This window comes from Cyprinus carpio, chromosome B5 (assembly GCF_018340385.1).
Source record: "Cyprinus carpio isolate SPL01 chromosome B5, ASM1834038v1, whole genome shotgun sequence".
NCBI lineage: Eukaryota > Metazoa > Chordata > Actinopteri > Cypriniformes > Cyprinidae > Cyprinus > Cyprinus carpio.
The window spans coordinates 7,247,201-7,274,441 of record NC_056601.1 but is presented as its reverse complement, the minus strand read 5'-3'; the positions used below and the strand labels follow the sequence as shown (position 1 = coordinate 7,274,441).

Genomic DNA, 27,241 nt, shown 5'->3' with positions numbered 1-27,241 from the left:
AAAATTGTACACCTATAACCAACATAGATATGTATAAATATCACAGGTCAATGTGACCCAAACAACTCAGAGCTTGAAAGTAAGGCCTTGCATAACCCTCCATTATTAATTCCATATTCAGCTATCAGTATTTCTCTAAACTTTATTCATCAAAAATGACATTAAAGACATTTAAAAGCTACAAAATATTTTCATTTCATAAATATTATTTGCACAAAAATATTCAGCACAACTGTTTTCAACACTGATAAAAGCAAGACATGGTTGTTGCGCACCAAATCAACATATTAGAATGATTTTTGATGGATCATGTGACACTCAAGGCTGGAGTAATTTGACTGTTTTACAGTATTTTTGATCATTTTATGTGCTGGAACAGGGATTTTCAACTGGAAGGGGACTTTGCAGAACAGCTTACAAGTCTGGTATCTGCTCCTGCTGTTTGAAGATTTAGAAACTAGACCATCTTTTCTTAGATGCACAGCCAAAGAGCCATAAAAGCAGGCTTTGAGCACAGACCTTCAAAATTCTCACTTAGTATTGTTATTAGCAATATTACTGATCTTAAAATATTAGTATAGCACTTTCCCACATGTAACCATATCCGATTAGATATGTTCACGATGTCATACTAACAATTCAGTTAACAAAAATATGTTTCCAGAATGTTTTGGTAATGTACCCATTAATAGTTGAAAATGTTATTTCTAAATCTTCTCTGCATGTTTTAAACAAGTGTTTTTTTCTTGGTTTTGCGAATATTAAGGAAACATTCCATAATATTATTTAGCAAACATTAGAGAAACATTTGATTTGAATGTTCTCTAAACATCCTGAAACTAAGACCAACTAAAATATGTTATATAAAATTGCATATTCCTGCATCACACAAGATCTGTTCAATCCCTGACAAACAATAGAACACATTTCCATTTAGTTTCTTAGAATATATTGTAGGTAAATATGCAGAATGTCATCAGCTACTCTTTTTTATTTGTAATATAAATCATCCCGTTACTATATTGATGTGAGTAACCGCTGCAAACAAATTAGTTCGGAGGTCAACTGATTCATCATGAATTGTGAAAAATTTGAACCATTTTGCAAGCCTGTTTGGCTGATTAGATCGAAAGTGTGAGTCACACATGAATCTGACATTCTTAACAGCTGACAGAAAACAAAATGACTACTAAAATATTGTCCGTGAAAATGATCCTCAGGCCATTATTATGTTCAATATCAATATTATGTTCAATATCAATAATCTCTATTGACACAAGGATTTATCAGTAATAATTTACACAATGCCATATGACTGGGACTCATGCCCCGGTAAAAACAGTCAAGAATGTAAGCCAAAGTACTAAGAACGTTCCCTGTTAGCTGGGATACTACAGTACTTTTGCTGCAGTATATAGTATGTACAGTATACTGTGCACATGCACCAAAATGAGCAGCATACAACAGAGCTTTTGGTGTGAAGTACTGTGTATCCCATAATGCAATGCACTTGACCTTTCATGTCTCGTGTGAGTGATGAATCATAAAAAAATCAGCCAAGAGGTTTCACATCTCTATCTTGACTCATCATTTGATCGGACGGCCAAACTTTCAAATAACCCTTTTATTTCATTTTTATTTTATGTTACTCAGTTGATCTTCTGAGATTTCATCACGTGTACCAACTAATAACACAAACAGAAGAGGGGAAGAGTTCATCTGCCCCCAAAAGACTCCTGTGAATAGTTTCTATGAAAGTTTAATGCTTGTGGCGCAAGCTATCGCAGTTTGATGGAATACAGCAAGCCACATTGCTGAAGGTCTCATGCTGTCTGATGTGGTCACTAGATACAGCAGTATGGCTAGATAAGGCAGCTTAGAGAGTTTATGCTCTCAGTATCATACATATATGATAATAAGAGGGGATTGAGACCATGAAGATAAGGTTTGGATGGTCAGCATGACCCAATTAGCCCCTGCTCTTTGATGCTGAAACTACACCATCTTGCTCCAATAAATGCGAGGTCACTTTTGTTAATGATAAGTATAGAATTTAAATGATTGTCAGTGTTCCTAATCTAGTATTGATTTGGTCATGTGATTTTGAGAGGTGCATATGAGACATGCGGTCTGAAGATAGATTCCTTCTTTATCATTTTTGAACTGTAAAACTGAAATACTTTTACTTAATTAAAACATCCGACGCATCTTGAATTGAACTATTTCATTTATATAGTTTGACCTGGAGCTATGTAATCTTAAGGGAGTGTTTGTTGGCACTCACATTGATGAGGTATTTGTGGCCAGAGCGCCCCCCAGTGGAAGCTGAGGAGGCATTCTGCACAACAAGGAACATGAAGAAATAATTATTTTTAAAGCATTCAGATGATTTAACTTATTTAAATACTTATCCATAAGCTAGAGGAGGATGGGATATGCTCTAATGAACTACCAGCACAAAACGTTCTGCATTAGTGAGCATTTCCAGTAAGTTCACAGCAGTGTTATTTTAGCAATATTTATTCATTAATATATTTAATTGGTTTTTAATTTTGGAATATTTGTAGTTTCCATTATAATTTTTTAAGTTTTCGTAATTTAGTAATTAACTAATTGCTTTGCCATTTTTTATTAGTTTATTGTTTATTTATATAATAATAATAATAATATATATATATATATATATATATATATATATATATATATATATATATATATATATATATATATATATATATGTATTTCTATTTAGCTTCATATTTATTTTAATTTTAGTATTTATAGTGCTTCAACTTGTAAGAAAATTAGAAATGAGCTGAAATAAGTTTAGGTTTTTGAATAATGTGTTGTTCATCTAATATTTATATTTTATTTTATTCATCTTGTTTCAATTAACAAAAATATATTTTTTTTATTTTAGTTTTAGTTAAAAATAACAACACTGGTTCAAAGTATCTACATAAAGAGAGTCTGGAAAACAGATTGGGATGCCAATAATTATTTTTTTGGCAGGTTTTATAAATAAATTGTGATTTTCCTTTATGGCTTTGACCAAATTAATCTAACATTTAGAGATTTTGAGAACAAATCATAGGAAGTGTCATTAGATAAAAAAGTGATTCCTATTTTACATTTTACATGAAATCAAGTAGATAAAACTGAATGCAACAGGTCCTGGCAGCAATAATTAGTGTGCTGCCACCTAGTGATATAACAAAACACCTCAACAGCACAGGACTTATGAAATTGTAATAAAATAATTGGTCACAATCAAAATATTCTATTATTTTATTACTTTATTAATCATTTTAAAGTTATTAAAGTTTCAAAACCTCTCATAAATAATTTCATATTATCACAGTTAGACTATCAGTCAGCATTTAGGCATAGACATACTCCCTGCAGTACCCAGTGAGAAATGTGCTTAGTGGTGAAAAGATCAGCCTCAAACACCAGTCCAACACCCATAGCATTCCTCCTCATAGAGGTGGTGTACACTGGAGTCCTCAGGGTGTTCTATAAAGTAAACCAAAATTACACATTGCTTACAGATTACAAGTATTTCCAGGCAGATCTTTCAAGACATCATGATAAAAAAAAAATATGAAGCATCTTGCCTGGAGTTTGAGGCGGTGTGCTTCAATGGGAATGATTTTGAGAATGGGTAGTTGAGACACTAAAACTCTGGGTTTGCTGCGCACCAGACAGCTTTTTTCAATGTCCCAGTCTGCCCCCTCCAGATACAGGCCTGATACAAAACATCCTAACAGAGAAAAGAAAGAACGGGTTTTTAACCTGTGCTTGAGTCTCAGTGTCCTCATGTTCAGTTTTTATGTGCAGGGTATTGTGCGCTCTCACCCTGTCCTGGTCTCTCTTTGATCTCATCCTCACTCCTGTAGTGTGTAACCTGTGTGTAAAGAGTGGAGTGATCCAGAGGCCAGCCGTTCTTCCTGCAGGTGGCCTGGACCAGTGCTGTCAGGTATGATTCTGGGATATGCAAGCCTGACAGCCACATCACACAGGGCTCTCCCTCATCCACCTACATAGATGAAAAACAATATGAGAAAAACATTTATTTATGTATGTATGTATTTAGTTCAGTTAGTTAGTAGCCCATTTGATAAACTCTATTAAAAGTTAATTTACAGGACCTGACCTAAAAATTTTTTAACAAACAATAGGGGGCAGTAACATCTCTGTTGTTCATCCAAGTGCATAGCTCGACTACTGTTCAAAAGATTGGGGTCAGTAAGGTTTTGAAATTTAAAATCAGAAAGTGATTTTTAAATTGTTACCAAAACATTTATTTCAAATAAATTATGTTCTTTTGATTTGTATCAAATAATCTGAGAAAATAATAATAATAATAATATAATACTGATAATATTAAGAAATGTTTCATAACCACCAAATCAGCATATTAGAATGATTTCTGAAGGATCATGTGACACTGAAGACTGGAGTAATGCAAAAAATTCAGCTTTGCCAACAGAGAAATAAATGACATTTTAACATGACAGACAAGTTATTTTAAATTGCTATAATATTTCACTGTTTTACTGTATTTTTCATCAAATAAAAGCATTGGTGAGAATAAGACACTTATTCTCCATATTCAAAAAAGCCTTACCAAACTTATTTCAAATAATCAGGCAATTCATTGGTCTGTCACTATTATAGACTCCTCCATCCTATGCTTGCTTATCCACTTTAACAAAATTATTTTGTTAAAATGTAGCTTTTTGTTACTTACTGTCCTATTATTTTAAAAACTAAGAGGGTGCCAGTATTTAAAAAAAATAGTGTCTTATATGGTGTGATATTTGATTCTCACCCATGAGCTGTACTGTTCGTGTCGCCTCTTGAAGTGGATCATCCAGTTTCCCAGAGACTTTAGAGTATCTGGTGCCAGTTTCCTCCAGATAACAGGAATCTGCCCATTAAACAGAGCTCTCGCAACCTCATCCAACTCGCTGCTCATTCCAACCTCACCAGCCAGGGCCTTTAGACAGAAAACACACAAACATGGTCTGCTGTAAAACCTACCAATTTTAATGCACCATAAACAGTTGTATTAATTTTAAGCTGGAACGGTTTTTGATTTTTTTTGTTTATGTCACTCACTCGCTGGAGCTCAGCCAGAGAACGGATCATCCTGAGAGTGAGTTTGTTAAAGCGTTCCAGCTCTTGTAGCAGCACTACAGACGTTGGAGAGATCTCCAGCCCCAACTTCTTGCGAATCACGTCCAGGTCAAACACTTCAGGTAGTTTGCTCTGAATGTCCCGTGCCACCTGGCTAATGTACTCATCTCTGCTAATGCCACCGCCAGAGTCACCTGAAGATTTTACATGGCAGTAAATATATGTATAGCATTTTGAAAACAACTGATATGTCAAATATATTATTTGTATGTATATTTAAATTTGTATATTGTTTATATGTAGGCACAATGATCATAGTAATCATATTTCAGTATTGTAAAGCAATATAAACCAGGTACCTGTCTGTGGTTGTAGCTCAATAAGATGAGTCCAAATGTCTCGGGCAGCCTGTGTGTAGTATCCGATCTCAGCATTAGGGTGCAAACCAAACACCTCTGCTGTGTTAGCAAGAGGCAGCGACTCTATCTCATCTGCAAAATGTGGAGAGTTTGAGTGTCTGTCAAATTCAAACCAGAGTCTTTCTGAAGCTAGATTGTAGGAAGCAACATACCAACATAAACCTGCTTGGGTCCATCTGGTGGGATCTTGTAGTCCACATCTTTATTGTGAAAAAAGTGGAAGGGCTGGAAGGTGTCGAAGATGAAGTCACCCAGATACTCATCCATGTAAACTGTGAGGATCCTACGATCAAAGCTATCAATAGCCCTGCCACCATACATCACCTGAGACAAACGAGACAAAATACTTTACTATATTTGACAAATGTTCCTATATTAATAGATTTTAAAATGTTATTTATTCCTGGGATGGCAGAAAAAATGTTTATTTTATTTTTTCATTATTTTTGTGGAAACCATGATCATTTTTTTAGGATTCTTTGATCAATAGAAAATTCTAAAGAACAGCATTTATTTGGAATCAAATCTTTTGTAGCAATATAAATGTTTTTTTTTTCTTTATCATAATAATTTTTTCCCTTCTTTTTCTTTATCAATTTTTCTTGCTTTTTCTGCTTATAAAATGACACAATTAACTTAAATGTGATTTGTACCTCTCCAATTAGGTATTTGAGACTTCCCCATGGTATCATGGCATCTCCTTGAGTGTGAGCTTTGGTCAGGTAGGTGTCCAAAATTTCCATACACACCTGAGAGGCAATGAAACAACAAAATTAAAAAACAATAAAACGTTTCTACTAACTAACCTTAAACTACCTGAACATTTCAAGGACCTTTGGGTTAGAGGAGACTTACCAGGAAGTCAGACTCGTTGAAATCATAAGGCACATTCCAGCCGATCTTGCCATACTTGCGTCTTTCCTGAACCACAGCATGGAAGAAGGCCAGCACATAAACCAGACTGCGAAAGGCTGGGTGAGGACAGTTCATCACCTTATCATTAGGGATCTTAAAATACGTTGCCCTCATGTTCAGCTTCAGTCCATTTGGAGGTTCTGTCACAACCTGAAGGTGACAAATGAGTTAACGTGGAAATGGATATTCACACATTAAATGTTCACACATTAAATGTGTCCTGACCTTGAGGGATTTCTGCAGGATGCCGATGGGAAAGTCTTTAATGGGCTCTGTGGTGAGCCATAGGCGGAAGTCTGGGTGGGGTTTAGTGATTCTTTCCAGTGCTTTCTCTAGATCCTTCAGCCATTTCACTAACAGGTGACAGTTTTGCAGCATCAGCCACTGACCTCGTGCCACTGCGGTTTCCAACAGTTGCAATGCAACCTGAAACAAAAAATGTCATATTTGTACCTTTTTACAGATTGTCTTGTGGAGTCCAGGGGGAAGATTTCCCAAATATGTTATCATATTACTGGTGGTGAAGATGCAATGCACAACTGCAGTGGACTGTGCTAATGTCAGATATCATAACTATAACATACAGACCTGTAGCATATAGATCTATATTTGTGGGAGTTCACATTTACCTTCTCCTGTCCCTGCCCCATGGCAAGAAATTTGAGTCTGTTGGCCCCAAAGCCGGAGCGTTTGGCTAACTTCATCAGATCACTGGCTGGTTCTGAGCCTGGACTCAGAATAAACACAATGGGAGAGTTTGGGGAGCTCTGGTCAAAGATGGCTTCAAAACTGATCACAGGGGGCTGCACGTATCTGAGTGACACAGTAAAGAAGTGACAAGAGAAAGTTAGCACATATTCTACTAATAAATGACATTTGAACGTCGTTCATTAAAATCTTGGATGTTTGTAATATGAACATTAAGGCTGGAATGTACTGCATGACTTTTGCCCATGACTTTTGTTTTTGTTACAATTTGCACTCTGTAAGGCAGAGCGAGTCTGCAGATTTTGGGAAGTGGGAGTTGACAGATTTTACAGAAAATCGTGTAGTGTATGATGCACAAACTAAGATTATTTTTTTTTAGCTTAGTTCAGACCAGTCAAAGGATATAAAAAAAGTTTGATATTCTGAGTCATATTTAGAACACATTGTTTTCATTTGTCATGCATTTACTAGCAACCAGGCACATGTTTTTTACACAAATTAGTATGATGCCCAGTTTTTCTCTTTAACAATTTTACAAGTCAGCAAAAAGTTTAAAAGTTGTGCAGTGCATTCCACCCTTTAGTCTTCCTTTTCCCTCCAAAGTGCTAACTAAAGTTTTATTTTTATAGCGCCTTTCCAAAAACCCAAGGTTGCTTTACAAAGTTAGATTAAAAATAGACAAATAACAAACAAATATATCCAAACTACAGTTCACAGACCAAGAGCTGAAGAGTAATGTATATTTTCCAAATATAACAAATATAATCTTAAAAGGTCTTAAGAGGTTTTTTAAGATGCTGATGCATAAGTGAATTTCTGTTTCCTCTTACTTCTCTCCCATAGTAAGCGTGACGTAATCACTGACAGCACGATAGACTCGGTCCAGCCTGAAGCAGCGCATCAGCAGAAGCTTCTGGAAGGGAGTGAGGTTGTCCTTGTACTTCATGGGGAAAGAAGCCTGCTCTGGAGCATCCAAATCATACCACTGCAGCAGAAACAGAAAGACATTATGGGTCGGAATCCATATCTCACTGTGGGTTCATCAGGTGTGTTTGATGATTTCTGCCACTCACTTTCTTCCATTCCTCAGGATTCTTTTCTATATCATCTGCTAAAGTACCAAATTCATTAGGAAAAAGTTCCATAAGGCGCACTATATCCTCCCAGCCTTGATCAGGCAGCCAGTTGCACAGCTTCTTACGCTTGCTTTTTTCCAAAGAGAGATTACCTGGAGAGGGAAGGAAGATGGTTTTTTTTGTTTTTTTTTTTATATTGCAAAAGAGGGAGAGAAGTATTCCTGAAGCTTCTACCTTTAAGGAAGAACTCTAGTTCATCCTGGGGTGCTCGGCCCTCACCCTGCTCAATCTTAATGGTCATGTTGAAGGAGAAGAGGAGTTTGTGTCTTTCAAACAGACCTAAACAACAGTGCAAAAATAAATTTGGTTTAAATCCATTGAAGAAATAACAGTGATTCCATGTCAACTTTTTCCTGTCATCACTAGCTGCTAATGTTCATGGACTATAAAAGGTCTTAATCAGATGAGATGCTCTTGAGCAGTTAATTACAGTATATAACAAAAAAGTTTCTTTAAATTTCAATTTGTGATCAGAATCCATTAGCCTTTAAGAGTTTAACAGGCTCACCAGTACAGCCATAGTTATAGACATTCTGTGTAAGTGTATCCATGATGTTCTTCAGTCTAGTGGGCAGGATTGCGTTGGGCATAGACTTGTACAGTGAGAGGTCAAACACCTCTAAGAAGGAAGCAAGTGAATACTGGTACATGGTGTTGACCAGAGCCATCTCAGCCAGCACAAAGAACAAGACAGCTCCTCGCTTGGCAGCCGGACGGTAGCCGTCTCTCAGTGTCTCAATATCATTGGCTGTCTTTTCTGCCAGCTTCAGTTTTTCGAACACCTTTTGGAGTCAAATAATGATTGTTAAATTGTAAACTGCACATATCCTGTTTAATTTTATTAATCCATATGTACACGTCTATTCAAAAGTTTGGAGATGGTACAATTCAAAATAAAAAAGAAATTAATACTTTCATTAAGCAAGGATGCATCAAATTTATAAAAAGTCACACTAACGACTTTTATATGGGTACCAAAAAATCTGATTTCAAATAAATTCTGTTCTTTTGAAATTTCTATTCATCAAATAATCCTGAAAAAAATATTAAGCAGTGCAACTGTTTTCAACACTGATAATAAGAAATGTTTCATGAGCACTAAATCAACATATTGGAATCATTTCTGAAAGATTGTGTGACACTGAAGACTGGAGCAATGTCTGCTGAGAATTCAACTTTGCCATCACAGGAATAAATAAGATTTTAAAATATATTAAAATAGAAACATCTGTCAAATAGATGTAAAGTTTTTTTTTTTTGTCATTTTGCCGCGTATGTTTGATCAAATAAATGCAGTCTTCTTTCGAAAACATTAAAAAGTCTAACCAATCCACATTTTTGAACGGCAGTGTACTAGTCTCTGTGATAAACATTTATGAAATAATTAATAGGCCATTATGCATGTGTGTAGTGTGCAATTAACTAACCTCAGTGGCTTTGGTTTTGGTTTCTTCCAGAGTCTGTATGAGCTCTACATTATCAAGCATGTTTCCTGTGGAGGTGGCCAGCTCTCTCAACAGCGAGTCCTCAAGGTCTTTCAGCAAACGTTTGTTCTCACTAGTCTCTTGAATAAGCCGTTCTCTCTGCTCCTCCTTGTCCTTCTGCTCAAATCCCACAATAACACTCAGCAGCTGGTCTTCCAAGCCCTTTAGGGTTACTGAAAAACAGTTTTAACAGAAAGATTAAATGAAAAGCTGTAAAGTTCCAGACTAAACGCATATTCACTTCTAAGTCAGAAAAAAATGCATATCGACTCCTAAAAACTAGGTGATTTTTTAAAACTTTAATTAAAATAATGATCAAAAATTGGCACTGGACTCAGTTTGAATACATTTGTGATAAATTGTGTGAGTGTTGCATACTTCCATCTGCATGGAGACCTGGTGTCAACTGGTTTGCTAAAAAGTTTGCTCTCACCTGTGTAATTGATTACCATGGCCTTCCCAAATACTGCAGGAGAGAACTTGGGGTTTGCAAGTTTGGTATTGAGGTAAAGTTTAAAGTTGGGATCATAGTCAACTTCCTTATCACCAAGTACGACAACCTGACGTCCCTCTGGCCCTTTTACATTCTTCTCAAGAACGTTGTCAATAACTGGATCAATATATTCATCCACATCTTGGAAAAGGAAGGGGAAACCATACTTAATGGCTAACTCCAGCCCCTTTAAGAAGTCTGGGTCATTGAATGATGAGATCTGCAAATCAGAATGTTGATTATAAAAATAAACCAAGATTGATTACAGATAAACAAAGCAGCCTTAAGTGATATAATGACGGTAAACCTTCAGACTGGTCTTCTCTTCCTTCTTTTTGATCCAGTTGAGGGCTTGCTGTTGGGGGTCAATACACAAGGGGAAGCGGCTGGATCTGGTGGTCAGGATGCCATTCTGCACTGAAAGTTCATCTGGAGGAAGACCTTCAGATCCCCATCTAAGAGAATGCACACAGATTTTCCGTCATCACCAGCAAATACACAATTGATATCCATTCTTCTACACATCACTTGGTGACTCACCTGCTGATCTCCACCTCATCAGTGAGCAGGTTTTCTATTCGGAAAGGCTGGCTCAGAGGAATGCCTCTCTCCAGGACATCTGCCTGCCACACCTCATACACCATTTCATTGCGAAAGTCCCAGCTAAATGCTCCCTCATAGCTGAGGAAAGCAGCGCAGACCAGACAGTCTCCTAGAAGACGCACTCGCCTCTGCTGCAGCTCCTCCAGGTCCTCCGTCCAGCTACATGCAGATAGACATACAGCACATGACTAATGACTAAAATCTCATTTAGCTTGGAGAGAATAATTTAAGCCTTGATGTCAGGAATCGGTTCTTCTATGAGTCATTTGCATTCAGGTTTTTAGGATTTTAATGAGTAGGCTGACCGCTTATTCTCTGATCCCAGGCCTGAGATGAGTTTGTCAGCCGCAATGAGTCTTCTCTCCATGACCTCGGCCTCCTCCTGAAGAAGTTGCTTTTCTGTCATGGCAGCCTCATATTTTTCTCCAAGAGTTCCAAGCTCTTTCTGGATTGCACTGAGCTCATTCTGGATTCGCTCCAGTTCACGTTTGCTCTGGAAGAAATTCCTCTCCAGACGAGCTACCTTTAAATGTATTTTGTGATTTAATTTCAGATAAATGAGATGTAATAAACTTTACGCAACTGAATTAATGCATTTATAGTCTCAGTTATATAAGCATATCAGACCTTCTCTCTCTTAGGTTTGATGTCTCTGGCCACATCACAGTAACCCATGACTGCCACTACAAATCTTAGCATGCCAGAACCGGCTTTACTGATGGCTTGCATCTCCTCCAAACTGGTGTTGAGGTTCCTTAGATAGGCTGGTTATATGGCAAGGAGAAGGTAATATATCATCAGAATTTTCATGGGTGGGTTACGTTAAACACCTCCTCATGGCATTGGCTTCACAGAGAAGATGAATACATCGAGGGTGGTTTACCTTTGACAGTCTTGACTTGACTGCCAGTGATTGAGTCACAGTCCATTTCCATAAGCGAACGCAGGAAGTTGGCCTCTGAAATCATGCCCTTGGCTGTCTTCCAGTTGATTTCTTTATAGCCACGTATCACCAGGATGCACTCGCACACAACCTGCACCTGTTTGGGTGGCTTGGCAAATGATCTACAATACCACAAAAAAGAGGGTGGAGGAGAGGATGAGCATAGCACTATACATGTAAATCATGTAGACCAGAAAAACACTTTGGACAAGAGTCCTACATATGATTTACAAGATTATAAGAATGGTGTGTTTTAATTTAGTGTTAAGAGTCCAGAAGCACAGTGACCACCTGATTTCTGTGACATCAGATTTGTCCAGGTCTTGCAGGGCGAGGCGAGCGGCTTCTAAAGCAGGAAGAGCCTCAGCTAGAGAGCTCTCAGCATCCTTCTTCTCCACCACTATCACCTTATTCTGTTCCTCTATCTCTTTAGCCTTCTCCTCTGCCAAGGCTTTCTTCTCCTCCGCTGAAAGAGACAGAGTTTACAATCTATTTTTGACTTGATATAAATTACCCATAGTGCTTGTATGTGATGTTATACTAACCAACAGCAGTATTAGAGCAGATCTCTTCTAGAAGGATCTCACAGGCTGAAGTCTTCTCTGCCAGCACTACTTTCTGCTCAGCTAGCTTGGTGTTGAGCTCTGCTAGCTGCCCGCTTGCCTCCTTCAGCTTATCCAAACCTCCTTCTAGACGTTTATATTGTGCTGGATAGTGCATACAGATTAGTGTTATTTTAGTATTTCTATACTATTATACATTTTTTGAATTATATTATATTTTTATATTTACTGTTTTTGTTTTAATTTCAGTCATTTTTATTAGTTTCAACATTCCAGGGAGTTGCCATAGCAACATTTCTAATATTTATGTTTTATTTTATTTTAGTTTTAATTAACAATAACAACACTGATACAGATGCAGTATGATATTTCAAAATCACAGTCGAATGTTCCCAAACAGGTAAAGAGAAATTTGCTCTTACCCAGTATGTATTTATCTTTATCCTCCAGCAGGTTGGAGTAGGTGCTAATGAAGTCCAGGTAGTTTTTTGGGGTGACGTAGTTGCTGCGACGGAGTGTCTGCAGGAACAGTTTACTATACTCGCCTACAGAGCTGTGCACCATGCACACGTGAGCAATCACTGCCTCTGAATGACACTCTGGGATCATTGGATTCTCACCTGGAATGAGACGCGATACTTAAACTAGCATAAATGAACTGCATTGTTGTCGGCTGGTGAAAAATAATGATAATATTTATAAACTGCATTAAATTCTCTAGTCAAGACAAACCTAAGAAGGACTTGGCCACTGCGTGTAGAGCCTGAGGGGGCCATGGGGAGAACCAGTCAATGCTTGTATTATTAACCAATCCTGATGCACAAAAACACACACAAGTAAAAAAAACAAAGAACATATAAAACTCTGAAAGTAACAATAAGCCTAATTTTTGATACATTGTTCACACACCTGGGAAATTCCTACAACGTGTTCTGAGAGTGTCTCCTACAGGTGACATGGCCAGCACTATGTGCAAGTTGTTGGCACTCTTATTGACAAAGTATTGCCATACACTCTCTTTCGAAGGACCAGAGCCATTTTTCATAGCCTCATCTCGCAGCTGGTTCAGAACTGATTCCTTCTCGTCATCAGGGAACAGTGCTGGAACCATCCCTGACAACACACAGTAATTGCTGTTAGCATTTAATTTTAATACAATCCATAAAACAGTGACATTTCTTCATGTTTGCATCCAAAGGAATTTAAAGTAAATAGATTGATTAAACTTCATTAAGTCAGTTATTTTAAATACCTGATGTAAGCATGTTGTTGATGAGCTCCAGAAAACCTTCCTCAGCCACATGGGCATCAGTAAACAGGAAGATCATTTTCTTATTCTCTATACCCAATTTAAGGTACAGAGTTTTTAGATCCTCACGGAAGTTAGTCTCTGAGTATCCTCTACTAAGCACAATTTCAAACACCTATAAACAAACACATAGCTAAATTATCAAATTAGAACAAAATAAATAAAAGTGGAAAAAATACAGGACACATTACATATAAAACAGATTGAGATGATGGATCACCTCATATCCTGCAGTGTAGGCAGCAAGCTTTGTAAGAGACTGTTTTCCTGAACCACCAACGCCAACCAGCAATGCATTACTACGGTCCATTCTGATGATGCGGTGAATGATGGTCAGGTGTTCCAGAGCATCATCAAAAAGCACCAAGTTCATCCTGGTCTTATTTTCATTATACTCCTCCAGGATCTCCTACAGGGGTCAGAGAAAAAAAGTGTTATAATAACCAACAATAAAAGCTTCACACTACCAAGTTTGTTCGTTTTCAGATATACTAATGACTTTCTGCTTTGAAAAGGGTGTTTACAAGTAATGCATGAATTGAAAAAAATTATAAATAGCTTGAATGCAATGTATGCTTCTTTGGATAAAATCATCTGCCAAGTGCATGAATGTAAATGTAAATAAAACATAAAGGCATCTATGCACCTGGAACAGAGCTTTGGATGCATCATAGTCCAGTATATCCTCATAAACTCTTGGCTCAGACTTGAGAGCCGTTCTGTAATCTCCAAACAGAATGGGGTCTCTCATGGCTGAATCGAGGTCTGATCTGAAGTGCTCTTCAATCAGATTCTTTATATGCCCCTGGACCTATGGAGAGCAAAGTCGTGGCATGTTACAGTAATTGTGTTGTTTAAGATGGAGACAATTACAGGTTTTTGTAACATGCTACTTTTAAATATAGAATTATTGAAAAATATTTATATAAATATTACAGATATATTATATATAGTATTTATATAAGTTATTACATTATTATGAGCTACAGGAAGCAAGCATACCGTAATTTTGTCAGTTTCATTGATAAGTCTATCATGGAAGACTCTTAAGCATTCATTTCTCCATACACGGACAAACTGGGTGACTGTACAGAACCTGGTGCGGGAATTAACACATGCTTATTATTAAAATAAACGTCACAACCTGGTCATAAAAACACTGCATAATGTTGAATAGGGAAGCATAGTGGTATAGAGTATTAAATGGTATAGAGTGGTATACAGCAGTGGTTCTCAACCTATTTGAGTATAACATTCAAATATAAGTATAACACTCTTCATAAAATAATATTAACAGAACTTTAACTATAATAAATCTATTAACTATAATATATTTACAGAAACTAAACACTTAAAAAATAGTTATTGAGATTTAAAAAAAAAATAAAAATTCAGTTCACATCTTGATTGTGTTTTTATTAGTATTTTATATTAGATTTTTTTCAATTTATTAATAATATTAAAATTAATTAAATTAGATTAATAACAACAACAGTAACAACAACAACAATTATTATTATTATTATTTTATTTGAGAATTTAAAAACTAAAACAAACTTCCGCAGTTTTTTTTCTAATTTATTTGAATGATGAAACTCTTTACCTTTCAGGATTGGTCAATGTCAAGCCATGGTAGACTCTGGAGAGATCTCGCAGGTTAAAGATATAGTGGAACTTGGAAGGTGTTGGCGGTAGGTCCTTAATTATGGTTTTGTACAACTCCAGAGTACAGAAGGTTATCTTGTCACAGATGTTTTGAATGCATTCCTCAAAGGACTAAAAATACAATAGTAAAAATTCTGATTAAAATCTTTCATTTCATTACTAAAACAAGGTTCCAAATCATCAATACAATATGAGTGAAAAAGAATTGCAATATTCATATGATATGATTGTGTTGGCACAGGCCTAAAATAGACAGATAGAGACTTTTATATGACTTTATGACAGCGATTGCCATTTGTTCTGATATTGGGAGCTGAATTATTTCTCACACCTTGGTGTGTCCTTTAAGAATAGAAGAGTAGATGAGATGCAGGGACTCTTCCTGAGGGAAGGGGATGTTGAAAACACTAAAAAGAGAGATGAATCGAGGGTCCACTTCATTCCTACCGCCCCCAGCCTTTCCCATGGCTGCAATGAAGCCCAAGTCCTTTATGAGTTTATAGTTAAGTTCCTTTCCTCTGTCATACATGCCTCCCTTGTCCAACAGCAGCTTTAGAAGAGCTATAGGCTGCTGAGTGCCATATTCATCCACCTGAGATCAAACAAATGTGAATCCAAGATGAGCAGTGAGGTGAAAGTTCAGTTTCTGATATGACCTATGGTATAAATGCATTCTTACCCTTGGCATGTTGAGGTCATCCATAAACACAAGGAGCCTTTTGCCCATTGGAGGACCATACGTGTCCTTGGTTCTCTTTTCAACACTTGCCTCCAGAGTCCTCTGCAGGTCCATAGATGTTGTTCTCGATGAGAAATTGATCATCATCATTATCTGTGAAAAGGTGCATCTTGTTATCCTGTGTGTTAAGGTCAACTAGAGTGCATTAATTTATAGTTTTAAAAAGCCTGTGTGATAGTCACGGCAATGGACTTACGGTTGTATCTGTATTAAGATTACTCAGGAAGTTCTGGATGGTGGCAGTTTTAGAGGTGCCAGACTCTCCAACCAGCACCACTGGCCTTTTCACCTTCACCATCTGTTCCAACAGCCAATTAGCACGAGTGGTGTCCACTGTCGGGACTGATAGAGAGTAATGGATGAAGAAAGACTTCAGTGAAGCATACTGAATTAAAAGAAATACACTACCATTCAAAAGTTTGGAATAGTTAAGATTGTTTTTAATGATTTTAAAAGAAGTCTCTAATGCATTTGTTGAAAATTTTTTGCTGCTTAAAATTTCATAGAAACTACGATTCTTTGATAAATAGAAAGTTCTAGCTAGCCTATTTTTTTGAAACACAAGTTTTTGGTGACATCATAAATGTCTTTATTGTCAATGTGTTCAAATTTCAACAAACACATTAAGCAAAAACTGTTCAATGTCAATCATAATAAGAAAAGTTTCTTAAGCAACAAATTAGCATATTAGAATGATTTCTGAAGGATCACATGACACTGAGAATTGGAGTAATATCTGCTGAAAATGATGCAGCCTTGTCCTTATATTATTTTGCCATCACAGAAATAAATTACATATTAAAATATATTAAAGTAGAGAACAGTTATTTTAAGTTGCAATTATATTTCACAATATTACTGTTTTTACTGTATTTTTGGTGGTGAGCATAAAAAAAAAACATATTTTAAAAACATGAAAAATCTTCCAAAAAAATTCCAATCTTTTCACCAGTAATGGAAAAAGTTTAGAGAGAAAGGTACAGAAACGCAAAGAAGAAGAGAAGAGAAGTAAACTGCTTTACCAAGGATGTCAATGAATTTCATATCAGCGTTATGAATGTATTTTGAAACCATGGAGCTCCAGGGAACCCACTTCTTTTGGGCTCCATCAAAATGGAAATCATAGAGAGTTGGCAAGTAAACTGCAAAATTAAATGAAAGATTACAAATAAATTAATTACACAATAAGAATACATTATAATTAAAACATGTTATAAAATTATGCATGCAGTTTCAGGTGTGGTAAAAAACATTTATATTTCCTTAATTCACCGCTGCGCTATTACCAAGCATGCTGCCACCTCACCTGGAATCTGTCCAGGGCCAGCAAGCACCTTCTCATCATGAACAGTATTCAGAGAGGACAACTTTTTTATGAACTCGTCAAACTTCTGTCGGCCTTTGTCCAGAAGAGAAGCCCCAAGCGAACAGTAGAGTGCCTCTAGAAAATAACACTCCAGCTCCTCAGAAATGAAGTCCTCATTCTCCAGTAGAGACTCCAGCATCACAGTCAACTGCATCACCTAAAGGAAAAAAAGAGGATGGTGCTACATGCTATAAAGGTCACTTACACTGTAGTGCTGTTCAGGTCTCTACTGACTCGCTCACCATGTTTAAATCTGTCTGTGGGATCACAGTCTTCAGTTTCTCTGTCTGTTTACCATCAACTATACCATCCACTATCATATCAATGGCACTTGGTACATACTTTTCAAACAGTCTGCGGAGATCTGCCTGTTCGTGTTGACACAGCAAAGGCACATTGAAAATATAATCTTTAATATCACTAATATATATATGTATAAAAAATACAGCTCTCAGCCTTCTTGCTTGAAGGACTGCCAGTGGAAATTTTGAGGCTAAGTTAAGGGCAGCATAGAAATAGTCTTACTTTGAGGGCTCTGCTGTTGACCCATTTTACCCAGTAGGGAGAATAGCGAAGGTTTTTGGGGTCCACAAACACCATTCCACAACGAGAAACAGTAGCAGGGGAGGCATACTGCAGATCTCCAACCTAAAACACATCACATATGTTTGCAAGCCTACAAAAGTTACATTGAGTTCTTGTACTTTGACAATACGAAGGGTTTACATGATACCTCAAAGAGCAGAGCACAGTGGTTCTGTAGGCGAATTCGCTCTCCATTAGCCAGCGTGAGAAGCTTGTTATCATCCATAACTGAATTCATGTTCTCCACCCATAGAGCATCCACATCTCCATCAAACAGGATATACCTGGGAAGCCAAGCCAGGGTTATGGTAGAATTCTATTCAGTTACATGTCTTTGATTTAAAATAGACGTACTGTAGATGAATTATTCATTATAAGCCTTGACTTTCACCTCCTTTCTTTTTTGTCTGTGGGTTTATTGATGTCACGGAATATGTTAGACAGTATCCCATCAGTCCAATCTCGGGTGACCGGATCCAGGATTCCATACAGCTCAATCACACTCATCGCTTTTGGGTTCAGGCTGTACATTTTGGTCAGCAGGCCCAACCTACAGATAAAATGTAACAGTTATGTGTAGTTGCCTGGAAGAACAACTTGTTTGTGAACATGTAGCAGAATTTCTAGACATTCTGTGTATGTGCTAAATATATATATATTGTTTATAAGTAGATAAAGACCTGGTCTGTGATTGGCAGAGTGTGTTGATCACCACAGACTTCCCTCCTCCTGTTGGTCCAACCACCATGGTTGTGTGTCTGGTCATCATGGTCTCATACATTTGCACCACTTTGTCCACCTACATTCACAATTTAGTCATGAATCAGTACACTTAATCATTACAATCCACTGAGAATGAGTTTTGAAGGGACGAATCACCTGGTTGGGCAACACAATGTATTTATTCTCCTGCAAGGTGTCCTCTACAGCGTCATTAAAGCTGGGGTAACGCACACGTGGGCAGTCGAGCCCGGGGAACAGATCTGAGATAAGGCCCAAAAACAGAGGAACGTCCTCAAATACAAACTTAGGCAGGTTCATATCTCGAAGAGCCCTCATTAAAACGACATCCTAGTGGGAGCAAAGAAAGGAGAAAAGGAGAGAAAGAAAACAGGAGTACATTTGTGACTTTAGTTCACTGAGGTGGGCTGTAGGAGGAGAGGATGATAGAGAGATCAGTACCTCACTGAGATCAGGTGAACCTCTCTTTAGCTCCCCTGCCATTACTAACACTGACTTCAGCGCTCTAAGCCCAAAGTCATAGTGTGACTGTTTAGACAGCTGCTCCCGTGCTAGTTTGTACAGCACTGTCATCTTCTTTGCCAAAACCTGCAAGTAAATCATTTATGAAATGAGCTTTCTGTTTGCCTGTTTACACAATTAAAACCACTGAGGTCTGAGGACCGTTGTTCAATGTTCATGTGCATGTTTTTGATTAAAAAAAAAAATCCATAATTTATTATATATTTATATTTATTCTAATTAGTAATGCTTTTGTGAGATTCTATTGATACCATCTTAGAAAATTAAATTAAGTTTTTTTTTGTGACTGACTAGTATAAATGTCTAACAGCTTTTTACTACTGTATTTCCACACAAAATAGGCAGCAAAACACTTACACATATTAGTTTCTTTTTCTTTACAAAGACATATAGTTTAAAGTGATAGTTCACCCTAAATTAAAAATTCTGTCATGAATTCTGTCATACTTCTCCCTTATGTCATTCCAAAGCCATAAGACTTTTATATTTTTAATAAAACCTTTTTGAAGCATTCAAGTGTTGGTTGCATGTACTTTTAATGGAGTCACCGAAATCTCTTAGGTTTCATTAAAAACATATGCAAAGTTCTGTCATGAAACTCTAGATGGCACAGGCTGATAGGTCCTTAATGTAAAGTGATGATATTCCAAGTGATAAGCCAATGAGCTTGCTGCTTTACATTTAAATGGTTGGTTAGCATTCACTTGAGCATTTTGCAGTGTGCTTTCAGAGTTCCTCCACCCTCCACCTTCCCCAGCTCCACCTGTATATATCTGCTACGGGTTACTTTATATGCTATTTGTGTAGCAGCGTTATGTCATGTTGTCATGATAGAACTTCATTTATGTTTGGAAGATGAACAAAAGACTTATGGTTTGGAGTGACTTGTGGGGTGAGTAAATGATGACTGTATTTTCTACTTCATTTAATCTACTGAAAGCCCAGCCCTCATTTTCACAAAGAAGGAGTCCCCCACCTTAGCCAGGAGGAAGCCTTCAGAGAAGAGCATGATTTCACAGATCTGCTGCAGGTCCGGTACAATGACTACCACTGGTCTGAATAAAGCTTTCACTGACTCAGGAAGTTCTGTGCGGCCAGCATAACCAGGGTTCATTGTGATGAAGATTCCAATACGGCTATCCAGACTGATTTCTTGACCTTCAAACTAACAACACAAAAACACAAGACACTCAGAGCCTGAAATAATTACAACAATTATCTTTCAGTATTTGACTAGTGGCTCAGGAAAAATATTCCATTAACAAACTCACATGAAACCTCTTGAGATGCAGCATTAGAGCGTTTCGGATGGTTTGGATCTGGGAGGAGATGACTGACAGCACTGAGGCGTCAATGCGGTTGAACTCATCAAAACAGCCCCAGGCTCCACACTGAGCTAAACCAGAGAGGATTTTCCCAACAGCCTAGAGAATAAGAAATCAAAATCTAATTTAATAACATACATTTAAATGACTGGGAAGTGAAATTACAGACGTCTAAACTTTAACAAAAGATTTCTATTTCAAATAAATGCTGTTCTTTTTAACTTTCCATTTATCAAAGAATTCTGGGAAACAAAAATGTGTCACTGCTTCCACAAGAATACAAAGCAGCACATCTCTTACCATGTAGTCCATGCCCTCTCCACAGTTGGTGACCACACACAAAAGCCCCAAAGCTTTAGCCAGATCTTTAGTGGATTCAGTTTTCCCCGTACCCGCAGGACCGGCTGGTGCTCCACCCAGGAACATAGACAAGGCCTGACAATACATGATACCATGTATTAATAAGACATGCACATACAAAACAGGCCATTTAGAGCCAGACAACTGTGTTGTCAGAGTACCTGAGTAAGTGTGAGATAGATACGGTCAGTTAGGGGAGTAATGACCAACCGGCCGTTCAGCCCCATGTACTCATAGCCGTAGGAGAACTGAGCACTGCACTGCCGCACAAATAACTCATCAGGCTCTTTAACCCAGTAGAATCTCAACTGACTCTCCCATTCAAACTCACGGGCATCTGTGATACTGCCCACAGAAAAAGTGTGCATTAGAAAGGATAGTGCAACCAATTTGAGGTTTTAAGTGACTTATACATGACTGTACAGTCTTTGTATATTACCTGTCTCTGACAAAAGTGTCCACAATGTCCCTCGCATGGACATCAATAATGAGCACAGTGTTGATTTTCCGTCTGTCATTCTTCTTTAAGGGTTGTGTGATGCGCCTCACCAGGTCATCGATCTGCTTGTGCATTTTCTTTGCATACTGTTTCAATGCCTGCTTTTCTCCTTGACTCATCCTTTTGAAGACGTCTTCCACCTCCCAGGTCCACCACACCTGGTTTGCCGCCAGCACCACCATTCCCTGGTAGTCAAGCATCCAGTCCACCCTGACGGGCAGGTAGAAGGCCACATTATAAAATTTCCAAAAATTATTTAAATTAGACAGACAAGCAAGTTCATTCAGAAATTTTGATTGATAGCACTGACTCATGACGGTTTAGTGCATGTCCTCACCTAGTCTTTCGGTGGTTGTAGAAGTAAATAGCTTCTTTGGTGATGAGTCTGTTGGTTCTCCTCATCTCCAGCAGCACTCCAGTCATCCAGTCCTCCACACGGCCCTCTGCAGGTACAGGCTGTTTGAGCTCCATCACCTCCCCCTCGGCAGAAACCATTGCACTTGCCACCATCTCTCCATTCATTCCTGTATCAAAACGCAATGCTGCTATGTTGTCATACATCTGTGGATGAGAAAAAAAACAAGATGATTGTTTCATTTATGGTCTGTTGTGCAGCTGTTAATTTTGGACCAGAATTCAGTTAATTTGAATGATTGTAATATAAATCATTAAATAATAGTAAGTTGTCTATTTTTTAAAAAAAATTATTGTATTGTACTTTGAATGGGTCAACACAGCACAGTTTAACAAACTTTTTGAGCTCATTACTCATGACTGGCCAAATTCTACTTGTTCTATCCCAGTAGTTCACATTATTGGACACTTTAGCTCATGGAAACTAATCAAGGTTGACTGTGAATAGTTCAACGGTAATGGTAATGGCAGGGGTAACTTGATTGCTTTTGCATAATGCAGGAAAGATGCCACTAGGAAGTCTGACATTTTACTGGAAGATTGAGTTATTTTCGTTAAAAAATTACATGGTCAAAAGAATTTTAAAAATGAAATGCATGGGAATCATTCCCAATAAGATCAACAAGCTGCATTTACGAAACAGTTAGGATGAATATTTGCTTCACGCCGACTTTAAAGTGATGTTTTTCTTTAGTACACAGAAGTACCTTGATCATGTGCTCCTGCACACAAGTAGGCTCACTGCTGCCCAGAATACTGAGCAGCTCATCGTCAGAAATGAAGAAAAAACGTGGGAAAGCGTTCCGCTTGGAATCAAGATAATCATTAAGACTCTTTTGACACCTCTCCAAACCATCGCTTAGGTTCTGCAGATCGGCCAGACGATTTGGAACCAGACAGCATCTCTTAATGCCAGGGTCCTTCACTGCGTCAGTCATTATCTGGTGGTATTTAAAAGAGGAGAAGGGATTTACACTCTTTTCAAAAACAGGGTTACATATTTATTGTTGGTGCAGAACCTTACTTTTTTGAACATTTTGTCAATATTGTCAAATTTTTTGGCTTCCTCAGGTAGCTGAGAGCGAATGTCACCTCCAATGAAGATGCTTTCCAGGTACATCCATTTTTGCTGTACTAACATCCATACCTACACATTTCAGAATAAAAGTAAAGAAATATGAACATGAGCCAGTGCAGTTTTAAAGTGAAGTTGTTGTTGGCAGTGATGGTTTCCACTGACCTCAATAATCTCACTGATAAGTGATAGATTCTTCTCCCACTGCTGTACAGTGGCCAGGAAGGGACCAACATAGTGGCTGCCTGCCATACTCTGCAGGTTCATGGCATCATCATCCAGACGCTGAAGGATGTCATCCACAGCACCAAGAATGAAACCATGCTCCTGTGTGCCTTTTAAAAACCGCTGCACACTAAATTTCATAGTTTCCCAAGTTGCCTCCACTTCTTTAACTCCCTGTAAAAATGTACACAAGCATACTCTGTAATCTCTCATCATTTACATTTATTTACCCTCATGTTGTTCCAAAACTATGTGCATCTCTTTCTTCTGTGGAGCATAGGATATTTAGAAGAATGTTGATAAGCAGTTTCAGTTCCCATTGACATTTTTCTTTCTATACTATATTCTTTTATGTTCCAAAGAAGAAAGGAATGCATGGGTTTGGAATGACTTGAGGCGTGTAAACAATGACAGAATATTTAGGTGGAATATCTTTTAACATTTGTGTTGAAATTTAAACCATTGCTATAATAAGAAGTGTAGTTGAATTTCATTATTAATGAGATTTCTAACCTTCTCAATGCCAAGCTCCTTCACAGCTGAAGTGACGATTTCACTGATGACGTTGCCATATTTGTGCAGCTCCATGGAGAACATGTTCTCCAGAGTGAAGGTGTTTGGATTCATCTCAAAGCTGGTGCCCGTCCTCTCCATTAGATCTTTCCAGTGCCTGCAGAAACCAAGTGAGCACTTCAGTCTCGTAATGCATATACAAATAGCTAGTGTTTATCTTAGATTAAGCTAACATTTTGAAGATCCCTTAAGGCAGAGACATGTTACTTTAAGTTGAAACATTGTAAAACAAAATCTTAAAAGTATTTACCTGTCCCTGAGAGCATCATTTTTTAGGTCCAAGAGGAGAGGGATTGACTCTTTAAATTCCTTCATGCGGCCCTCCAGGAAGAAAGATACAGGAAGAGCTCTAACATCCTTCGGCAGCTTCCGCAAGCTCTTGATAAGTCCCTCTATACCTTCCTGCAGGAGCTTTATGTCCAGATTCACCCAAAGGGTCTGTGACCACTCTGCCTTAGCCTCCTGATAAATATATACACACTGGTGTCACAACTCCTCAGAACATTTAAACAACATAGTGAGTAAAATGTTTATATAATGGTCATTCTAACCTTCTGGCTTTTATAAATCTCATAAATCTGTCTCAGGCCCTTCATCTCCTTTTGTACATTGAGAAGTTCTGGGTACATAGTGATGGGCAGGTTGAACAGTTTCTCAGCTTTAGCCAGTTCCTGACGGCTTGCCTCTACACTATCCAGCTCCGTCTCATAGGTAGCCATGATCTTCAAACCTATAAGAGTACAAAAACAAAAGTTATGTAATACTGATTGGTAAGATATGAAGAACAAAACCCATCAGGATAGTACACTTGCCTTTCTCTAGATCATCTCCCACGGCTCCAGGCCCATGCATGTTGAAGCTCTCTGCAAATATGGAGAGCTCCTGTTTATACTCTTCAGTCTGGTTTAGAGTGATCTGATTGGAACATTGGAATTGGAACATTTAGAAATCAAAGATCAAATATGTTGCTTTTCTACAGTAATTTAACTTGATTGGTAAATGATTGGTACTACCTCTGCAAAGGTCTTTTTTACTTTTGCCAGACTGCGATCAACCCGTCTAGACTCTTTAAAAAGTTCACTCCACAAAATGAAGATGTTTGCAGACAGCTGCACCTCCTCCTCTGTAGTCTTGAATTGTAAAGCAGATCAAATTTATAATTTTATTAGGCAAGGATGCATTAAATAGATCAAAAGTGACAGTACCGACATTCATATCTATCATGTCAAAATCTTTCTATTTAAAATAAATGATATTTTTGGAAAACTGTCTATTTATTAAAGAATCCTGAAAAAAATGCTATCAGGGTTTCCATAAAAATATAAAAATGGCCCTATATGGATTTTTGAAAATTAACTTTCATGCACAGCTCTAAGTGAATGAAAACATCCTACAAAGTTTTAAATCTGAAAGTGCACTGTGTATAAAGTTATTGTCTCTCAAAAGAAAGAGTCTACTAATCATTTAAACAAGTCATTTTTAAAACGAATCCCAAAGCATTTTATGTTGACATCAACATGAAACATTAGCATATTGCCCGCCCACTTGTTGCGCAGGCAGACCTGCAAATTTGATTTTCACATTGGTTTGAATGAAAATGCAAATTGATTCTTTGCCACTAAGTGCCACTTTTGGAGCGGTAAAAATAGCTGTTTCCCCGGTAAAGGCTGAACACAAAGCAGCACTGCGTTCACAAATGCTGCTTTATGAAATGGAAATAAAAATGGCCATTCGGACCAATCACCGCAGATTAGCATCACGCAAAGGAGGGATTTGGAAAAATGAATAATTGAGCAAATCGTTTGGGAGTCGCTGAGCAAATAAGGTAAAAATAAATGCATATTATAAGAAAATAAAAGTGTTTTTTGGACCTTACAAGCATGTGAACCTGTTGTTGGGGACTCCCAAAATCAAAATATGAACCTTTCATGACCCATAATAGGGGCACTTTATATGTTACAATAATTTCTGAAAAATAATGTGACACTGAAAACTGGAGCTATGGATGCTGAAAATTCAGCTTTGCCACAGAATAAAAAGAATTTTAAAATATATTAACATATAAAACAGTTATTTAAAAAAATAATAATAATAATATTTCATTACAGTTTTTCTGTATTATTGATCAAATAAATGTAGCCTTGGTGAGCATAAGAGACTTCTCCCCAAAACAAAATAAAGTTGTACTGACTCTTTTTGAATGGTAGTTTTAATTTTAGTGACATGACTGGCACAAATTGGATCAATAACAGCACATTTTATCACCTTTCATAAAAAATACTGGTGTAGGCCTAAAGGAAACATGGACTGTTGCACTGTCTGATAGGCTTAAGTTTACTTACCTCCACATTGTACATGCTCAGAGTCCTGTATCTCTCTTGAATATCACTGATTCTCATCTCTACTGAGAGAGACATATCTCTAATGTCTGTAATTGTGCCCAGAACAAATTTCAGGTCCTCCAAAGTATTGGGGCTCCTCTTCAAATTATCTGACAAAATCTGTTCACAGTAAATTCATTCTTTAAAAACAGACTGCCTCACAATCTCAACATTTCACTTACACGATCCTTAAATGATGCAAAGATAACATTTAAAACAGTACAACATTTGTCCTCACCAACAGCTCATTGCGCAAGTTGAAAAGCTCCTCTCGGGCCGAGTCATTGAGCAGCCTGCCCAGAGAAGTGACCCATGCTTGAGCGTTCTCCTGGACGGCACGGGCCAGTGGCTCCAGGTTCAGTCTGATTATGTGTTCATGCTTCACCAAGGGCTGCTTTGCCACCTCATTGCTGACCCTGACATAAAACTGAAACTTCTCATCATACATCACACATGAGGGCTTCTTGGCTGCAAACTTCTCCATAACAATAGCCTTGTCGAGTTTCCAGAGAGAGCGATAGCTCATCCAGGTTTTGAGGTAGGCACTGATTCCATTAAGGAGACGTTGCATTGTCTGGGAGACGGCTGTGGCTTGCTCATTTATCTGTGGAAGCTGGCATACTTCACTGTAAAAAGTGAAGACGAATGGTTTGTCTTCACCATCCACATGCTGTGGAGGGCATTGGATACAACTGCCATGCATCCAGCGAACAAACAGCTAAAGAAAAAAAGTGACCTATTATCTACATTGCACTAAATCTGTACTACATATGTGAAAATATTTGCTTTCTAACTGCACAACATAGTATGGAGCGCTGGAGGGATGATGCATTTTATAGGAAAAAAAAAAAATTGAAATGAGTTATTTAAGCACTTTCAGTTCAATCATCCCAAAGTCACTGGGGTTTTTAATGGTTTAAATGCCTGAAAAAACACAAGCTCAATGTATTTTCACCTTTTATTCCATGACATAAGATACAGCAGTTATACACCCTCATTATTTTTTAAAGCGTTTAATTGTGTTGAAAAAGATTGCTAACAATTGGCTAAATTGGA

At 37.6% G+C, this 27,241-nt stretch overlaps 1 protein-coding gene across 1 annotated transcript in view; it reads right to left on the bottom strand.

Moving 5' to 3' along the window:
• Positions 1 to 3,281: 3,281 nt before the first annotated feature.
• dnah10 (dynein axonemal heavy chain 10) overlaps positions 3,282 to 27,241 on the bottom strand; it is a 31,552-nt gene continuing 7,592 nt past the window's right edge. Inside the window, exons 20-79 of the mRNA XM_042723986.1 lie at positions 26,424 to 26,903; positions 26,147 to 26,305; positions 24,818 to 24,934; positions 24,617 to 24,719; positions 24,356 to 24,534; positions 24,055 to 24,266; positions 23,745 to 23,901; positions 23,172 to 23,405; positions 22,956 to 23,078; positions 22,639 to 22,872; positions 21,855 to 22,078; positions 21,458 to 21,727; positions 21,180 to 21,363; positions 20,959 to 21,093; positions 20,605 to 20,757; positions 20,310 to 20,498; positions 19,253 to 19,399; positions 18,950 to 19,141; positions 18,751 to 18,869; positions 18,462 to 18,620; positions 18,219 to 18,354; positions 18,011 to 18,133; positions 17,728 to 17,853; positions 17,426 to 17,642; positions 17,142 to 17,261; positions 16,316 to 16,461; positions 16,060 to 16,212; positions 15,712 to 15,972; positions 15,319 to 15,491; positions 14,718 to 14,811; positions 14,362 to 14,526; positions 13,936 to 14,124; positions 13,659 to 13,830; positions 13,316 to 13,519; positions 13,139 to 13,219; positions 12,829 to 13,026; positions 12,389 to 12,550; positions 12,135 to 12,309; positions 11,784 to 11,965; positions 11,528 to 11,664; positions 11,206 to 11,423; positions 10,838 to 11,059; positions 10,605 to 10,752; positions 10,238 to 10,517; positions 9,748 to 9,977; positions 8,829 to 9,102; positions 8,495 to 8,599; positions 8,258 to 8,412; positions 8,015 to 8,169; positions 7,106 to 7,289; positions 6,702 to 6,902; positions 6,417 to 6,626; positions 6,215 to 6,310; positions 5,714 to 5,885; positions 5,502 to 5,633; positions 5,125 to 5,336; positions 4,835 to 5,002; positions 3,859 to 4,039; positions 3,618 to 3,763; positions 3,282 to 3,516 (exon numbers count right to left, since the gene is read on the bottom strand). Of these exons, the coding sequence (XP_042579920.1) occupies positions 3,370 to 3,516; positions 3,618 to 3,763; positions 3,859 to 4,039; positions 4,835 to 5,002; positions 5,125 to 5,336; positions 5,502 to 5,633; positions 5,714 to 5,885; positions 6,215 to 6,310; positions 6,417 to 6,626; positions 6,702 to 6,902; positions 7,106 to 7,289; positions 8,015 to 8,169; positions 8,258 to 8,412; positions 8,495 to 8,599; positions 8,829 to 9,102; positions 9,748 to 9,977; positions 10,238 to 10,517; positions 10,605 to 10,752; positions 10,838 to 11,059; positions 11,206 to 11,423; positions 11,528 to 11,664; positions 11,784 to 11,965; positions 12,135 to 12,309; positions 12,389 to 12,550; positions 12,829 to 13,026; positions 13,139 to 13,219; positions 13,316 to 13,519; positions 13,659 to 13,830; positions 13,936 to 14,124; positions 14,362 to 14,526; positions 14,718 to 14,811; positions 15,319 to 15,491; positions 15,712 to 15,972; positions 16,060 to 16,212; positions 16,316 to 16,461; positions 17,142 to 17,261; positions 17,426 to 17,642; positions 17,728 to 17,853; positions 18,011 to 18,133; positions 18,219 to 18,354; positions 18,462 to 18,620; positions 18,751 to 18,869; positions 18,950 to 19,141; positions 19,253 to 19,399; positions 20,310 to 20,498; positions 20,605 to 20,757; positions 20,959 to 21,093; positions 21,180 to 21,363; positions 21,458 to 21,727; positions 21,855 to 22,078; positions 22,639 to 22,872; positions 22,956 to 23,078; positions 23,172 to 23,405; positions 23,745 to 23,901; positions 24,055 to 24,266; positions 24,356 to 24,534; positions 24,617 to 24,719; positions 24,818 to 24,934; positions 26,147 to 26,305; positions 26,424 to 26,903 (10,620 nt within the window). The 3' untranslated portion in view covers positions 3,282 to 3,369. The remainder of the gene's footprint in view (positions 3,517 to 3,617; positions 3,764 to 3,858; positions 4,040 to 4,834; positions 5,003 to 5,124; positions 5,337 to 5,501; positions 5,634 to 5,713; positions 5,886 to 6,214; positions 6,311 to 6,416; positions 6,627 to 6,701; positions 6,903 to 7,105; positions 7,290 to 8,014; positions 8,170 to 8,257; positions 8,413 to 8,494; positions 8,600 to 8,828; positions 9,103 to 9,747; positions 9,978 to 10,237; positions 10,518 to 10,604; positions 10,753 to 10,837; positions 11,060 to 11,205; positions 11,424 to 11,527; positions 11,665 to 11,783; positions 11,966 to 12,134; positions 12,310 to 12,388; positions 12,551 to 12,828; positions 13,027 to 13,138; positions 13,220 to 13,315; positions 13,520 to 13,658; positions 13,831 to 13,935; positions 14,125 to 14,361; positions 14,527 to 14,717; positions 14,812 to 15,318; positions 15,492 to 15,711; positions 15,973 to 16,059; positions 16,213 to 16,315; positions 16,462 to 17,141; positions 17,262 to 17,425; positions 17,643 to 17,727; positions 17,854 to 18,010; positions 18,134 to 18,218; positions 18,355 to 18,461; positions 18,621 to 18,750; positions 18,870 to 18,949; positions 19,142 to 19,252; positions 19,400 to 20,309; positions 20,499 to 20,604; positions 20,758 to 20,958; positions 21,094 to 21,179; positions 21,364 to 21,457; positions 21,728 to 21,854; positions 22,079 to 22,638; positions 22,873 to 22,955; positions 23,079 to 23,171; positions 23,406 to 23,744; positions 23,902 to 24,054; positions 24,267 to 24,355; positions 24,535 to 24,616; positions 24,720 to 24,817; positions 24,935 to 26,146; positions 26,306 to 26,423; positions 26,904 to 27,241) is intronic.